Here is a 16001-nt window from a genome sequence, read left to right on the forward strand (position 1 = left end):
GGTGAACAAAGGAACTCGCTGACGGGGAGATTTAGGAGAAGTAGTTCTAGCAATGAAGGACAGCTATCACGCAGGGAGACAATCGAGACGGTTTAGCAGCAGAGAATAATTAAATCAATTACTTTAATTATATTTATGATTCAATTGTCAACCTTCTCACATCTCCAGTCACAGATCAAGAGTTGATCTGATCCCCATCTCTGTAACTGTCGGCAATTCCCCGGCTAAACCCAACCCACCAAGAATTTGGCTCTCGACGAGCGCAACATCTCGCAACCAGCTTCATCATCGACGTCCCCCGCCAACCTCGCCCATCATGTCGATGTTCCGCGCCAAGAAGCTTGATTTGGGCTGCTTTGTTAACGTCCGAACCCTGCGTGACCACACCAAGCGTAAGGTCTTTGAGGCCCACGAGACAGAGCGGTACGCAAAACTCTTTCCACCAAGACAACGACGAGCACACGAAAGAAGAACAGGCGCTGACTTTGTGTTTACAGACAAGCTCTCCGATACATCATCCGCAATACAACCCTCCCTCCCCGAGTCCGCGCCGAGGCCCAGCTCCAATTGACGCAGATGCACTGCTACACCCGACCTACGCAAATCCGAAACAGATGTATCATGGGTGGTCAGGGACGAGGTATTCTGAGCGACTTTAAGCTGTCACGAGTAAGCCGACCACCGAAGCGATTGACGACCGCGGACTAACGATTTGTGTAGTACAACTTCCGAATGGAGGCCATGGCTGGAAACTTGCCCGGTGTCAAGAGAGCCAGTTGGTAAAAAGGAATGGAACGAAGAGAGATGTACGACTACGTGAGTACTTGGGATTAGGCGTCTCGAAATATCATAGACATGACTGTATAATACAATGTAAAATTCATTGGAACGCTACTTTCATGGCACAATACCCGGAAACTACGAAATGGTACGATGCATATGTGAACTCACGATAGGCTTCCAGGTTTGCAAGTCGGCTAGAAAAGGTGTTGCATTGAATGGCCAGCCAAGTCGAGGGCGTTGAGGGATCAGCCTGTGGACTCTGGGGATGGGTTCTGACGTATTCGTTCTGTTTTAAAGTCTCGAATGTGTATGCTACCCATTATGGGGAGGCGGCACAATAACATCCGACTCATTTGCTGGGGAACCGGCGCATTGACAACCAGTTCAAGAGCACTGAACACAAGAAGTCAAGAGAAAGATGTAAGCTGAAGGCAGTAGGTAGTAGGCAGGCATGAAAGTTATCATCGCTTTTAGGTGCCACCTAGCAGAAAGCTTGAGACCTAAATTTAGTAGGATAAAGGAAATGTCGTGCTGTTACTGTCCTAGAGTGGGTTAAATTTGCAGTGAAAGAAGTGTACGTGTAGCAAGGTTGTTGATTGAGCTAAGTTACTACGGCGGGGCACAGGCCCAAAGGCGCTGTGTTGTGCCCACCAAAAGCTATGACTACTAAATCGGGGTGCCTTCCGCGCCAGCTACAGCACTAATGGGCAAGTCACTGCGGCATGGGTGATAAGAGATAAGACGATAAGCATCGATAAACTTTTTTGGGCCAGTGAACCACTCGCCACTCCATCATCAACCAAACATCATCACAATGGGCGGCGGCGATCTCAACTTGAAAAAGTCCTTCCATCCTGCGCTTCGGCGCAATCAACAGGCCGTCTGGGACGAGGAGCAAAAGGCCCTCGCCGAACGAAAACGAACCCAGCAGCGCCTCGATGAGATCAAAGAAGAGCGCGCAAAGGAGGAAGTGCAGCGCCAACTCGAGGCCGCAGGCGGCAAAAAGAAAGTCGACCGTGTAGAATGGATGTACCAAGGCCCCAACGACGGGCAGACTGGCACCACCGAAGAAACAGAAGCATACTTACTGGGAAAGCGACGCATCGATAATCTCATCAAGGGCACCGAACACAAGAAATTGGAGAAGGATGCAGGCACCGAAAGCTTTATGGCGCTGCAGAATGCGAATACCGCGCGCGACACAGCTGCCAAGATTCGCGAAGACCCGTTACTCGCGATCAAACGACAGGAACAAGCTGCCTACGAAGCCATGATGAACGATCCGGCCAGGCGCCGCCAGCTACTCGCATCGAGGGGTATCGATGAAGAGAAGAAAGACAAGTCACGGAGAAAGGAGGACAGACACAGGAGGAGACACCGCCATCGTAGCGCAGACGGGGAGGACAGACATCACCGAAGAAGACGTTCCTACTCGCGATCGCAAAGTCCACGTCGACGTGATGGCTCAAGAGAGGATCGGCACAGACGACGCAGGGATGATAGCAGGGACAGACATTCACGAAGACGCGACGGTTCCGACGAAGGGGGTAGACGCGACAGGGATAACCGCAGCGGCGGAGACAGACATCGACACGATGGCGATAGACGACATAGCGACGAGCCTCGTGACGAGCGCCGAGACAACCGCCGTGATGAGCGTCCGCGAGACAACAACCGCCAATACTCAAGAAGAAGCTACCCCAGCGACCGTCGCCCACGCCACAACGAAGAAGATGACAAGGCCAAGGAAGAAGAGCGACAGCGCAAACTAGCAGCTATGCAGTCTGCAGCAACTGAACTGGACGTCGACAGGCAGGAACGCTTGGCTGATCTTGAGAAACGGGAACAAGCTGCTAGAGAAGCAGATAATAAAGCCAGAGAGCGAGGTGGTGATCGTGGATTTGTGAATAAATTGCATCAGCAAGCTGAACACAAGGGATTGGCGGAGCGCATGGGTGGAGCACGTCGTGGATATCAAAAGGACGATGATTAAGTGTTTTGGGGGATTATTATATGGGGGTTTAGTTAGAGTATCAGAGTTGCGACTTGTAAATTCTTGGTCGCGAATAATAAACATGAATTTTAGTCCAAAGTGGTTTAGTGTTTTCATCTCTTGTGCCGTCTACAACCCCTAGGCTATGAGATTGGGATTGTCAGTGCATGCGTGTAAGAGATCCATGGATTGATAGGGAGGTGCAACGATGTCGGTGAAGATGGTAAAAGGGATATAATCAGACAAGACATCCAATCAATATCTCGAGTTTACTACTCCCTCAATCATCCCCATATTGTTCAATGCTCCCTCTCTTCCTTCACCAGTGAACGTGGTACTCAACCAGCAGATATTAAAGGACCTGATCAAAGCCACGAACTCGCCATTGCATCAAATCAAGCCACCGCATGACCGCATCTACGTAAAATATAAATCATACAACATCAATCTATCGAATCTTGACTTTTAGCCGCCGCAAGCCCAAAACCATTACTTTAATTTGGGTTCCCTGTGGAACCAATTAAAGAGACGCTACTGCAAAGAAGAAAGGGGAGTCTACAGCAGTTAAAAGCGCTATCGACAGGCCAAGCTTAGTGGGTTGCCCTCCCCAGTCAGCCCGTCTGTCTCTCTCCACTTGTTATTTTTCCCTCTCATTTCCCTTCTTTCTCTTATCCCTGGCCTAATCTAATCCCTACCACTTGACTCTTTAACTCTCTCTCTCTTCCATCACATTGCATTCATTGCCTCACTTCTCTTTGCGCATCAATTCGCCCTAATTTTCGCAAAAAAAAAGAACGATCCAACAAAACAAGACGACAAATCTCACCCTCCTTTTTTCTTCTTCTCCTTCTCGCTCCGATATCGACTCGCTCGCGCGCGCCACTTTACTACTACCTACTCTTTCCCCGAACCGTACACGATAATAAGTAAGGGACAGGGTGCATTGCATCTCTCCACGAACCGAGATTCAACTTATTTCTTTGCGACATTTTGCGCGCCAACGCCACTACTTTTCTCTTTTCCTTCTTCTTCTCTTCTCTTCTTTTTAATTAAACTACACTACATCACACGACGTCAATACTATTTCCACAATGCCTGCTCTTTGTGGAGGATCCAAGACCGTTCAGCGAAAGCTGGTTCTGCTGGGTGATGGTGCTTGTGGAAAGACATCATTGCTCAACGTCTTTACTAGAGGGTGTGTTGGCATTAACATTGTACTGACAAGATACTGGGGGCTAATGCGATTGCAGCTACTTCCCAACGGTTTACGAACCTACGGTTTTCGAGAATTACGTTCACGGTACGATGCCACGAGTCTTTTGTCGAGAACACAGTCTAATCATGCCACGCAGACATCTTTGTGGATAATGTCCACATCGAACTTTCTCTCTGGGACACAGCCGGCCAAGAAGAATTCGACCGATTGCGATCCCTCTCCTACGGTATTTATATCTACCCCTCGCGCCCATGTCCACTCTAACTCCTGTCTCCAGATGACACAGATCTCATCATGCTCTGCTACTCAGTCGACAGCAAAGACTCGCTCGAAAACGTAGAGTCCAAGTGGGTAGGCGAAATCGCCGACAACTGCCCCGGCACGAAACTGGTGCTGGTAGCCCTCAAGTGCGACCTCCGCGAGCAGGGCGAGGACGACGAAAACGCAGCAGCGGGCGGCGAATCAGAACAACCCCGGGAGAAGAAGCCAATGATCAACTACGACCAGGGTCTCGAGGTGGCGCGTCGCATAGGCGCACAGCGATACCTCGAGTGCTCCGCCATGAAGAACAGGGGCGTCAACGAGGCCTTTACCGAGGCTGCGCGCGTTGCTCTCAGCGTTAAGAAGGATCGCGAGGAGGGCAAGTGCAGCGTCATGTGAAGGAGTCAAAAAGAAACGGCATTATTTCTGAAACACCCCTGTTTTTTATTACGATACGATACGAGCATTATAATCGAAAAAATACGAAGCCTGGCTGACACGCTTGAAACGACACATACGGGCTTCGTTTATTTTTATCTCACTCTCGAGAGAGGGTATCTTTTTTCAACAACAACTGTATATATCGTGCTGCATATTTGCACATAGGGTTTTTTTGCTTGGGTGTTTTATTTTACGCGGCATTTTCTTTTTTAGCATGTTGGGCTTTTTGCCACAAGCAAAAAGGTCTGGCTCAAAAAAAGAGGGATGAAGAGGAGTAGAACTGCTGGGGGGTGTTATCGGTCGAGAATTGACGAGATATTTTCCATGCTTTTTGTCATTATTATCATCTTTGCAAGTTCATCATCATCCTGTGTTAAATTCGTAGCGCATTCTTAATGATCACGACAAACAATGACGAGTCTTGACGATGCTAAGAGAGGGGAAGTTGCACAGCCACGATGTGCATTGTCCTACCCTCGGGAATTGTCTGCTATGCCCGTCAAAAGTCAATTCTCGATTCGATGGGCAGATCCACTGCGATCTCTCTAATGCAGCGCTTAAAAGAGTTTTGCGGAGTGTAACGATCCTAGTATCGTAAACAGTAGGTGATCTGTTGATACTCGCATTCCTCTCAATCTTGGCATAAGAAGCGATATGATCTCACCCACACTCTAATACCCAATGGTATTATCCCCTACATCACTGAAACAGAGCATAAACAATAAAAACCGCCACTGTCTGCGTCACACACGCTGACACTCGTGGTCATAACCACTACATGATTGGTCCAGCCAAGAGTTAGACCCTTGCTTCTTACAGCAGGGATTAAATTTGACGTCAGAGTATGATGTATCTCTAGATATGAAGTTATTCGCAAGAAAGCAGGTTTACCAAATTGACGATCATCAACAGATATGAACTTCAGGGTCCAAGGGTAAAGTCTCTAAATAGAGGCCAAGAGTCGCCTAGATTTTAATAAAAAGCTTCTTTTCTTTCTCCATCAAACAAGCACTATCCACTTATACTTGTCCAAAGACTCACTCCACCACTTACACCAACCACTCATATATATATATACATACTCATACTACCAATCATGCCTCTCTTCGGTCGTCGTGAACCCTCCCCTGAACCCATCAGAGAAGAACCCCGCAAACACGGCCTCTTCTCCAGCAACAAACACACCGAACCCACCCCCGTCCGCAGCAGCACAACCTCCCGTCACAACCGCCACTCCCGCGGCTCCGCCTCATCCCACGACCGCTACTCCTCCTCCTCATCTCGTTCACCCAGCCGTCGTCGCAGCACAGGCGGTGGCTTCCTGTCTAAATTCGGCAACAACCGCAATGAACACGATCCCGCCGTTCTCGAAGCCCGTGAGCGTGTGAGAAGCGCTGAGATGGCTGAGCGAGAGGCGGATCGTGCTCTTGAGGAGGCGAGACTTAGTGTGAGAGATGCGAGAGAGCATGTTAAGAGGCTTGAGGTGGAGGCAAAGGAGGATTCGAGAAGGGCTAAGATGAAGCAGAGTCAGGCTAAGGAGATGTCCAAGATGGGACGAAGCCTTGGACGTAAGTACTGAGATTTAGTTTTGATGAGTGGTTACTAACGTTTTACAGGCCATGGACACTAAGCGCAATCAATCTTGCATGAACAAAGTTCAACTCACCATTGTGTTGGTGTAATATGACTGTATGATATGGAAAAATACGAGACACGATGGAGCTATGGAGGAGTTGTAAGGGAGCGTTTCTAGTTTGATCAGTTTGTTTTTATAATACCAGTTTGCATTCAACGTCAATGGGCTTATCTTGGTGAATAATATCTCATAGTCCCTACGCTGTTACATTCAACTATACTAATGTATCGCTGCTTGATAAAAGTCTCATGTCCAGACACATCCATGCCGGCGACCTAGACGCTCCCCCTCCATGATAAATGTGCAAATCAAGCGGATCTCACCTTGTCAGGTTGAGTGTCTGCAGCGGCCCTGTCGTCTTGACCTTCAATATTCGCTCCACAATCTGGACATCGTACCCCTTCCTTAGGCAGAATGGGGTCTCCATGCGTAAACTGTAACTAAAACTTAGCAGAGCTAGTAATGTGTGCCAAGGTAATCTGGATACTCACAAGATGGCCGTTGGCGCATGCGTACCATTGCCCAGAGAGTGTTTCTAATACAATCCCATCCCTGACCATGGCCAACGTGATCGATGCCAGTTGGCTGGGTGTCACATCGTCGCGTTGAGTCTCTAAAAGTTGCAACATGGCATTGGTACGACGGAGTAGCTCGGTGGCGTCCTCGACTTGCAAGCACTGATCTAGAGCTTCTTTGAGTAACTGGCGGGTTGCGTTGATCAACGCGTCGAAAATAACAAAGTCTTTTAGACGGACATTGGATACCTCCCTTTTTTCCCACTTCTGGCCAAACCAAATGCCTAGCAGAGATACTCTAGCATAGGCCAAAGTTGCTGCAACGACGATGCGCGGCAGATGAGCCTGCTTTGCATAGTGAATGAGGCTCTGACACCTTTTTAAGAGCTTGCCCCTTTGCAGGAGCACCTCATAATCGCCACGTTCTCTGGCCATGCCATTGTCAACTTCAGGTCTCTGCAGTTCGAGAATGTCAAATGCGCCTTGAAGTTCTAATTCTTGGGCTTTGCTGTCGGCCAATCTAGCCCCCCCAAAGATCTGTTTGTCGAAGACTGGTACCCAGAGTTTTGAGACTTCCATCTGTCCAGTGAGTGGCATGTTATCACTAATAGCTTTGGAGCCAGACTTGGCTATGGCGTCAGCGAGTTTTTTGGTAAATTGCTTTTCTTTCTGCTTGCTGTTTGCCAGTTTTTTCGCGTCTTGGCGGACTGTCTGGAGCTGCGTATACCATTCTTGCGGTAATACTTGGCCGCCACTGTTGTTGTGTAAATTGTCAGCCCGAATAGTAGCAAGCCGATCTTCCCCCATTTGTAGTTGTTGCTCCAACTCTTAAGTGACCAAGTGTTGGGGCCATGGCCAGGCAGGAGTTGCTAGAGGGCAGGAGTTGTTGGGGCTCCTGCCATTTACCGGGCAAGAGCTGCGCCGATGCGGGTTTGTGATGACTGCAACACGGCAAGAACTAGTGCCCTCAAGAATGCATGACAGGACACTATTAATCCTCAAACACTGTCATATTGCTGCTATTGATGCACCAAGATCTGCTTGTTGGCTTTGTACTGGAGAAATTGCAGCGTGCTAACTTGACAGCACCGAGAAGATTAGACAACCCGCTTTGCTGATGCAATAGGGCAACAAACTAAGTGAGACTCTTAGACTGGAATAATCCTCAAAAATTAAATAATATTATACAAAACATAACAGCATCTTGATCCCATTAGCAGTTATCCAAGTGTCTTACCATCATCCCACCCTAGAGCACTAAAGCACTCCAGCATTAGCGCGGCTCTCCATTTCCATTTCCCGTCTCACGTCAGAAGCTTAACAGCGACAATTTCCCAATGCAGTATTTTTAGATATCAGTATTATTTCCGAAATGAGTAGTTTTCTTACCATCATCAAGAGCCTCACACACCTTTGACTTTGACTATCTATCTTATCTAGATATCTATCGATGGTAACACAAGTCACACAATGCTTCGCAATGGTGTTCAAAATGACGCAACCATTCTCGCGTCTCGGGAGAAACATCAAAGCCGAGTGAAACATGACGGATGAAGCAGCCAAAGACGTGCTCTGACGAATTGGTAATGCGATATAAGGTTTAGGGGAATTAATAATGTTTGTCAGTGAATTAATAAGTGAATTAATAATGCCGATGTCTGTACTAGGTCTACTTAGTATTTAGATGCATCTATTGAACAACATGACACTCTCTCTCATCCGCTCTAGATTCATCCATCGTCGCATAATAACAACCATGGGCTCTCAACCACAAGCAGACATCACCCTCTACACTTCCCACAAGTGCCCATGTACGTATCTCATTACTTTTTTCTATATATAAACGCAGCCAATGTTGTATCAGCGGTGACTTGGCAAATCCCTACCCCGTCCACTCACTTTACGGTATAGCTAATGACCTTCCCCTCAAGTCGCGCACAGGGCACACATCACCCTCACCGAACTAAACATCCCCTTCAAAGAAGAGATCATCGACCTCGACAAGCCCCGCTCGCCAGAATATCTCCAGATCAACCCTCGCGGTCTTGTCCCGACCATTATCCACAACGGCGAGACCATTACTGAATCTGCCATTGTCGCCCAGTTTCTCGTCGACGCTTATCCTGCCCAAAGCAAGTCGCTGCTCCCTGCCTCGTCTGACCCGAATGGGGCCTTGATCAGAGCCAGGATCAGCTTCTTTGCTGATACCTACTCGAGCAAGGTCCAGGGCCATCTCAGCAGGGCCATCTACCGCGGCACGACGGACGAAGAGATTAGTAGTGCTGTGGATGATGCTGTAGCTGGTATCGTCAAGGAGGTTGAACCTCTTCTCAAGAACGCTGCTCCGTTCTTTGGTGGTAGCGATAAGCTCACCTTTGCCGAGGTGTGTCTCCAAGCTATCTGGGTACAAACATCAATTAACAGTAACAGGTCCTCACTGCCCCGTTCGTCATTCGAGCACTGTCCCTCTCCAAGCACGGTCTTCTTCCCACCAATCTCTCGTCGCGCCTCGAAAAAGAAACCCCAAACTTTTACAAGTGGGCGCAGGCCATTAGCAACCACGCCAGCATCATGGGGATCTACAACGAGGACGACATTGTTCAGGGAACCAAGAAGAAGAGGGCCCAGCTCCGAGGCCAAGCCTAAGCTAACGTGTAAACGTGGCTGTGTTGTCTTGTCTTGAATCTACTATTATCCATTATTATCCCGCAGTTTATCTAGTTCATGTCACTATAGCACAGGGTTTTTATGAATGTCCCCCCGTCTTGTTGCTTATCTCTCCTCATAAAGTGTTTCGACTAACAAAACTTAATCGTTGACATGTCCAGAAAAGGATAAAGCATTAATGTATATGAAACCTAGAGGAGACATTATGCCTGCGTGCATCAGGCAATACGGATACACAGTCTTACACTCTTTAATCCCATTCATGAATAATGCAAGATTATCTAGTACTCATCCGTTCTGGATCTTGCATTCACAAGCGCTTAATAGCTTCCTTTTTCCCCTGTCGATCTACTCGCCACTAGTGCCGCGACCGACTTATCTCCAGGGTTCCATTGACAGAATTAGCAACATAATTTCCAGTACATCAGCAGTTAAGAACAGAGAAGAAGCTCAAGCTCACACTTAGACTTATCTCATTCCCATCCATGTCCACACCCGGTTCTAATTTCCATCGGATCAACTCTAAGCGAAATACCCTCCTCACCAAAAAAAGCCCCTCCCGCGCCCAGCCTAAGCTTCCTTGGCGCGTCTCAAGAGAAGTTGTCCATTGTTTTTTACCCCTGGTTATCAACAACAGTGGGTTTTGCCTGACCCGCTGGACTCTTTCAAGTTTCCTTTTTTCCCTGGTAGTAATTGTTCCTATACGAATAGAGAATAAGGGCATGTATGAGATAGAAACAAAAAAGAATGAATCAACAACGTGATACCTTCTATGCACTCTTACTGGCTCGACCCCCCAATCTATACACGCTCAGGCACTTGGCGATGACCTCTCATCCTCTCTCCCCTGAATCCTTAATTCCTGGGCATGCTTGCTTGGCCTTGGCCTACTAGGCTCTTGCTTGGTACCTCTAAGTGTGGATAATGGGGCCTCTCGGCACCTCTCCTTTTCCTAACTAATATCGTTTTGCCGTTTCATTTTATTCCTTCTTTTTCCCTTTTCTCTCTGTTCATTCTCAAATCATTACAAGTAGAAAGGAATAAAGTTTTTGTCCCTTCTTTTGTCTTTCCTACTTGCTCTCTTTTTTTCCTTTTTTGTCCGTACTCTCGATCCTTGGGTGTTTCATTCGTTTCATATCGCCCAGTCACTCCTTGATCGCGACTCTATCAATTAACTCAATCGTCGCATTCTTGTTTTCCTGTTCATTTATTCATTTCATATAGAATAAAGAGAAAAGATCAAAGAGAAAAGAAGGAAAGACATACACAACAACAACAGCAAACATGCTTTCACGCTATATCCTCCCCGCCGCTGCCTTGTTTGGCCTCGCGGTCGCTCAAACAACATCCGACTGCAACCCTCTCAACCAAACCGACTGTGACCCCAACCCAGCCTGGGGAACGACCTACACCTGGGCCTTCAACGACACGCCCTCGAGCGACTTCTGGGACGGCCATGTCGGCCGCGTGACCTACGACAAGGAGCTCGGCGCGACATTCACAGTCGCCAAGCAGGGCGACTCGCCCACGCTGCGCACAAACTTTTACTTCTTCTTCGGCCGCACAGAGCTGCACATGAAGGCCGCGCCCGGAACGGGCATCATCAGCTCCATGATGTGGCTGAGCGACGACCTCGACGAGGTCGACTGGGAGATTCTGGGTGCGAACGACACCCACGCTTCAACGAACTACTACGGCAAGGGTGTGGAGGACTTCACAAAGGCCGGATGGCACTTTGTGGAAGGCGGTATGCAGGAGGACTACGTCAACTACACGACGACGTGGACAAAGGAGGAGCTCACCTGGTACATCAACGGACAGGAAGCGCGAAAGGTTGTGGCCAAGGACGATATGGATAGTTATCCTCAGACACCCATGAGACTCTCTATCGGTATCTGGGCCGCTGGTGATCCTAGAATGCCCGAGGGAACACGCGCATGGGCTGGTGGTGGTGAGTTTACCAATTCGACAGTGTAAATGAAAGGTGTACTAACAAAACCGCAGACACTGATTATGAGAAGGGTCCTTACACCATGCACGTCAAGGATGTTACCGTCGAGGACTACAGCACCGGAAAGGAGTACGTCTACGGCGACAAGACAGGTAGCTGGGAAAGTATCGAGATCGTCAAGTAAGCCTCCCACTCTCTCCCTCCCCATGTTAAAGTCACTAACAAATCCCCAGGGGCAACTCAACCGCCTTCGAGGCCCTGCACAAGGAACCCGAAAAGTCCTCAGGCGAGAAATGGGAAGCTCTCCCCACAGGCACAAAGACCGGCATCTACGCCGGCGGCATCGGCGCCGCAGCCATCAGCCTCGGAGCTCTAGGATTCTACTTCTGGCGCCAGCGCGCCGCAGGCGCATCCGAAGCCAAGCAGGCCGCCGCCGAGAACTCGGATCAGGATCTCATGTCGTACCGCCAGGGCGAGGACACGGCGAACCAGGGCTTTGAGTACAGCGCAGCCAAGTACTCCAAGGTGCCAGCCCAGGCGGCGCCTTAAAGAAAGGGAAGGGTGTGAAATAGCAAAGAATCTTTTTTTTCTTTTACTTTGTTGTGTGGTTCTATCTCTTTTCTATTTTTGTTGATAAACATATCTTATACATTTTTTCTTTTATATACCACCCTCTCTTTAATTGGCATTGTTTTAGGAGTGAAAAGAGAGTGAAAGAGTCCTTTTAGAGTGGATGGCATGATTTGCATGGCAGCAAGCACATATACCAATACATTTACGGATCGTTCTTTGCACAGGTCCCAACACATACTGTTTGAAGATACCTAGACGGGGTTTTTGTTTATAGCAAGCCTAGCGTTTGATCAATTGAGGAGCAGGAGCAGTATGGACATGAACTTACCTACCAATGTCATGTAATGCGCGCCTTTGAGATGACTTCGTTCTAGATTATTCGTAACTTGACGGTATTGAGAGATCACAGTCAATTCTGAGTTGACATGACTTATAAATCAGAAGACAAGCTAGCATCATCGTTTAAAATTAACAAAATAGGAAATTCGTGGACCATCCAGACTAACCCATTCTGTTAAATCTATACGATGACATCTTTTTCGATGGCAAAATCTGGAAAAGAAAGGATTCTCCTACATCGGAGCTTAATTGCACGAATACCTCAATAAGAAGAAGCTGATCAAATCTGGCAACATCTTTCTTTCTACTTTTTCTATAAAGGCAAGACTGGCTTCTCTTTCATCTGGTTCTTATTTACTAGAGTCAATTCACCTTCGAGACGATCAACTATATCAAACAACTCAATTGAGACCACCAATTCTCTCAACTCAATTAAGAGTATTAACTCACTCACATCAAACTCACTTACAACACAACTTCTCAAAACACCCAAAATGTCTCTCACCTTCCGTCCCGCAACAACCCTCGACATCCCCCCTCTACTCTCCCTCATCGTCTCCGCCTACCGCGGCCCCGAATCCCGCGCAGGCTGGACAACAGAAGCCGACCTTCTCGCCGACGAGCGCATCTCCCCCTCCGCCCTGGAAGCCAAGATCACCGACCCTGAGGGTTTAGTTCTCGTCGCATTTAAATCAACACCCTCATCGACAGGAACCTCAACGCCAGAGTCGGGTTCTGATGACGCCAGCTCAGGACTCGTGGCGTGCTGCGAGATCGTGAGGAAGGACGATGAGAGAGCGTACTTTGGACTCTTTGCTGTGTCGCCGAAACTGCAGGCCGGTGGGATTGGACGACAGGTGTTGCAGCAGGCTGAGGAGTATGCTAAGAAGGAGTGGGGGACCAAGATTATGACCATGACTGTTATTTGGACGAGAGAGGAGTTGATTGCTTGGTACATGAGGAGAGGGTATACCCGTACTGGCGAGAAGAGCCCGTTTCCTTACGCAGAGCTTTACAATGGCAAGGCTTTGAGGGATGATTTGTACTTTGATCATTTGGAGAAGGCATTGTAGAGATGGTCATCTGATGGATAAGAAGAATTAAGAAAAAGAAAGCATAGAATTTAGACAGAAGCGTTGGAGGTATCGAAATAAATCACCAGTTCACGATCAATGAACAAATCCTACTCAAAGCAAATCGTCAATCATTGCAGGCTATCTTTAACTATATACACATCCAAATAAACCTGGCTGATCGCTCGTCACAACTTTTGAACTGGGTATCTTTGGCTTTTATTGACCCTCAACCTGCTTGAGAATGCCCTCGAGGTTGATGCTCTTGGGTCGCTCAATGGGGAGACCCAGAGCACGGTCCCAAATCAACTGGGCAAGAGGACCGAGACCACGCGACACACCGAACGTGGCAGTGTAGTACAGAGTCTCGTGGAAGCCGTAGTGGTGGAACAAAACTCCAGAGCTGCTGTCGACGTTGGGGTAGGGGTTTTTGGTCTTGCCGTGCTTCTTGAGAACCTCGGGAGCAATTCGGCTGTTCTTCTCGACAAGCTGGAAGACAGGGTCGTTGGCGATCTCGGGACGGGCAGCGGCGTAATCCATGAGAGCTTCGAATCGGGGATCGGGCTTTCGGAGAACGGCGTGACCATAGCCGGGAACAACACGACCCGAGTTGAGGGTAGACCAGAGGTAGTCGTTGACATCCTGCTCTGTGTAGTTGGAAGGAATGGCCTCCTTCATCTGGATAATCCATCGCAGGACCTCCTGGGCGGCAAGACTAGAGGTATGTTAGTGTAATTCTTAAGTCGAGCGACAAATACTTACCCGTGGAGAGGACCAGCAAGACCCTGGAGACCAGCACTGTAAGACAGGAAAGGGTCGGACAGAGCACTTCCAACCAGATGAGTGGCGTGGGCAGAGACGTTGCCACCCTCGTGGTCACCGTGAAGAGCAAGGTAAAGACGGAGGAGATCCTGGAAGTTCTCGTTCTCCTTGCCACCCTTGCCGAGCATGGCAGCAAAGTTGTAAGACCAATCCTGCTCAAGATCAACCTCAGCAGGCAGGGCACCACCACCACGGTAAGAGTTCTGGTAAATCTTGGCAGCGATAGTGGGCAGCTTGGCTAGGAGGGAAATGCAGTCGTCAAAGGTAGGCTCCCAGTAATCAGCCTTGTTGATACCCTGCTCATAGGCCTTGGCGAACTTTGACTCGTAGTTGAGAGCAGAAACGGCCATGGCGAATTGAGTCATGGGGTGAAGGTCCTTGGGGAAGTCATTAAGCATCTTGGAGACAAACTCGGGGATCTGGGCCTTTTCAGCGAGCTCACGCGAGAAGCCGCGGACCTGGTTGACTGAGGGAACCTGGCCTGTGAGAAGCAGCCAGAACATGGCCTCGGGAAGCATCTCTGTGCCAGTCTTTCCCTTGGGAAGCTCCTTTTGGCAGTCCTTGATGGTTCGGCCGTGGAATCTAATACCCTCGTTGGCATCTAGGACGGAACCCTCCCAGACCATGGCCTTGAGACCTCGCATGCCACCGAGGGTGTTCTCGACCTTGACTTCTCCGAGGACCTTGTTAGAATGAGCCTTGACCTTCTTGAGGAGCTCTCGCTTGGCGGGAATGGCCTCGCGGAGAGTGGCCTTGAGGTCAGGCTCAGCAGTAGCATAACCGCGAGCTCCCACAAAAGCGGCACGAGTGAGGGGCTGTATGGTGTGAGTTTGTGTTTCTGTATCACATGTAAGTCACGTACCTTGAGCGAGCTCAAAGCCCGGCGAGAAGTCGTCAAGTTGAGAGCCATTGTGATGTGTGAGAGATGAGATATACAGAACAAGAAAGAGAATCACAAAAGACAAACAGATAAAGGGAAGCAGAGTAAGATAATGGGCAGCTGGGCCGCGGCTTCCCTGTGGTAAACGAGTAGAAGCGGCAGGTGGGGGCCCGAGCAATCTGGGGTAACAACTAACAACCGGGGGAGCGGGGGTGACAAGAGGAGCTCTCTCAGAGGTAGCTTCTAGTGTTGCTGCTTTATTTTGTCATGCGGGGTTGAGATATCACTAGAATGACGCAGTATTGAGTGCGGAGAAGACATTACAGACATCAAGGGGACAGTATTGCAGAACAGAGAATACTATGATCACTAAGTAAGTATAACTCTAGTTGTTAGTCAAGAGATATTTCGATTCTATTCACAATAGTAACTATAACCCTACCATTCAGTCACCCAAAGACTGTATGTCCCTATGTCGGCGACAACCGAGGAAACCCGCCATGAACCGACCACATTACCACGGCTTAAACAGGCAATCTGGACCAATCAGACACACCAGTCTTTACCGTACAACCTCCATCATTGGCCAATTGCTTCGGCAATGCTTCTCTATAACCAAGGCTTTGCTGACATGAATATCTTGACCACAACCCCCAACTCGTAACCTATTTTTGTCAGCTATTGCAAAACACTATACTGTATTTGAAATGGAGAAAATCATGTCTACTCGGTTACCGAAGCTCAAGTCGGTCATCGAGTTAAGAGATGGTCTCTGTAGTGTCTGAACAGCCAACTACAGATACAAGATATATATCAGACCAAGACAACTATTTAAATTTTATATGCAAATC

The 16001-nt window shown here is 48.6% G+C and overlaps 9 protein-coding genes across 9 annotated transcripts, besides 1 other annotated feature; 7 read left to right on the forward strand and 2 right to left on the reverse strand.

Annotated features, from left to right (window-relative positions):
• Window positions 1-316: 316 nt before the first annotated feature.
• FPSE_06910 (uncharacterized protein) lies at window positions 317-783 on the forward strand (the record flags this gene model as incomplete). Its single annotated transcript, XM_009260028.1, has 3 exons — window positions 317-423; window positions 498-669; window positions 721-783. The coding sequence occupies 3 exons, from the start codon at window positions 317-319 to the stop codon at window positions 781-783; spliced, it is 342 nt and encodes a 113-aa protein (XP_009258303.1).
• An 814-nt stretch (window positions 784-1597) lies between these two features.
• On the forward strand, window positions 1598-2776 carry FPSE_06911 (uncharacterized protein; the record flags this gene model as incomplete). The annotated part of the gene is made up of 1 exon (XM_009260029.1): window positions 1598-2776. The coding sequence occupies one exon, from the start codon at window positions 1598-1600 to the stop codon at window positions 2774-2776; it is 1179 nt and encodes a 392-aa protein (XP_009258304.1).
• Window positions 2777-3786: 1010 nt separating this feature from the next.
• Window positions 3787-3822: a repeat region.
• Window positions 3823-3867: 45 nt separating this feature from the next.
• FPSE_06912 (uncharacterized protein) lies at window positions 3868-4652 on the forward strand (the record flags this gene model as incomplete). Its single annotated transcript, XM_009260030.1, has 4 exons — window positions 3868-3971; window positions 4027-4076; window positions 4129-4218; window positions 4270-4652. The coding sequence occupies 4 exons, from the start codon at window positions 3868-3870 to the stop codon at window positions 4650-4652; spliced, it is 627 nt and encodes a 208-aa protein (XP_009258305.1).
• A 1138-nt stretch (window positions 4653-5790) lies between these two features.
• On the forward strand, window positions 5791-6324 carry FPSE_06913 (uncharacterized protein; the record flags this gene model as incomplete). The annotated part of the gene is made up of 2 exons (XM_009260031.1): window positions 5791-6262; window positions 6311-6324. The coding sequence occupies 2 exons, from the start codon at window positions 5791-5793 to the stop codon at window positions 6322-6324; spliced, it is 486 nt and encodes a 161-aa protein (XP_009258306.1).
• Window positions 6325-6649: 325 nt separating this feature from the next.
• On the reverse strand, window positions 6650-7652 carry FPSE_06914 (uncharacterized protein; the record flags this gene model as incomplete). The annotated part of the gene is made up of 2 exons (XM_009260032.1): window positions 6650-6764; window positions 6847-7652. 2 exons carry the CDS (start codon window positions 7650-7652, stop codon window positions 6650-6652), a joined length of 921 nt encoding a protein of 306 aa, XP_009258307.1.
• A 949-nt stretch (window positions 7653-8601) lies between these two features.
• Window positions 8602-9491, forward strand: FPSE_06915 (uncharacterized protein; the record flags this gene model as incomplete). Its single annotated transcript, XM_009260033.1, has 3 exons — window positions 8602-8656; window positions 8777-9228; window positions 9276-9491. 3 exons carry the CDS (start codon window positions 8602-8604, stop codon window positions 9489-9491), a joined length of 723 nt encoding a protein of 240 aa, XP_009258308.1.
• Window positions 9492-10796: 1305 nt separating this feature from the next.
• Window positions 10797-12012, forward strand: FPSE_06916 (uncharacterized protein; the record flags this gene model as incomplete). The annotated part of the gene is made up of 3 exons (XM_009260034.1): window positions 10797-11463; window positions 11517-11643; window positions 11697-12012. The coding sequence occupies 3 exons, from the start codon at window positions 10797-10799 to the stop codon at window positions 12010-12012; spliced, it is 1110 nt and encodes a 369-aa protein (XP_009258309.1).
• Window positions 12013-12869: 857 nt separating this feature from the next.
• Window positions 12870-13448, forward strand: FPSE_06917 (uncharacterized protein; the record flags this gene model as incomplete). The annotated part of the gene is made up of 1 exon (XM_009260035.1): window positions 12870-13448. One exon carries the CDS (start codon window positions 12870-12872, stop codon window positions 13446-13448), a length of 579 nt encoding a protein of 192 aa, XP_009258310.1.
• A 219-nt stretch (window positions 13449-13667) lies between these two features.
• Window positions 13668-15180, reverse strand: FPSE_06918 (uncharacterized protein; the record flags this gene model as incomplete). Its single annotated transcript, XM_009260036.1, has 3 exons — window positions 13668-14163; window positions 14211-15085; window positions 15133-15180. The coding sequence occupies 3 exons, from the start codon at window positions 15178-15180 to the stop codon at window positions 13668-13670; spliced, it is 1419 nt and encodes a 472-aa protein (XP_009258311.1).
• Between the last annotated feature and the right edge of the window lie 821 nt (window positions 15181-16001).

This window comes from Fusarium pseudograminearum, chromosome 1, assembly GCF_000303195.2.
Source record: "Fusarium pseudograminearum CS3096 chromosome 1, whole genome shotgun sequence".
NCBI lineage: Eukaryota > Fungi > Ascomycota > Sordariomycetes > Hypocreales > Nectriaceae > Fusarium > Fusarium pseudograminearum.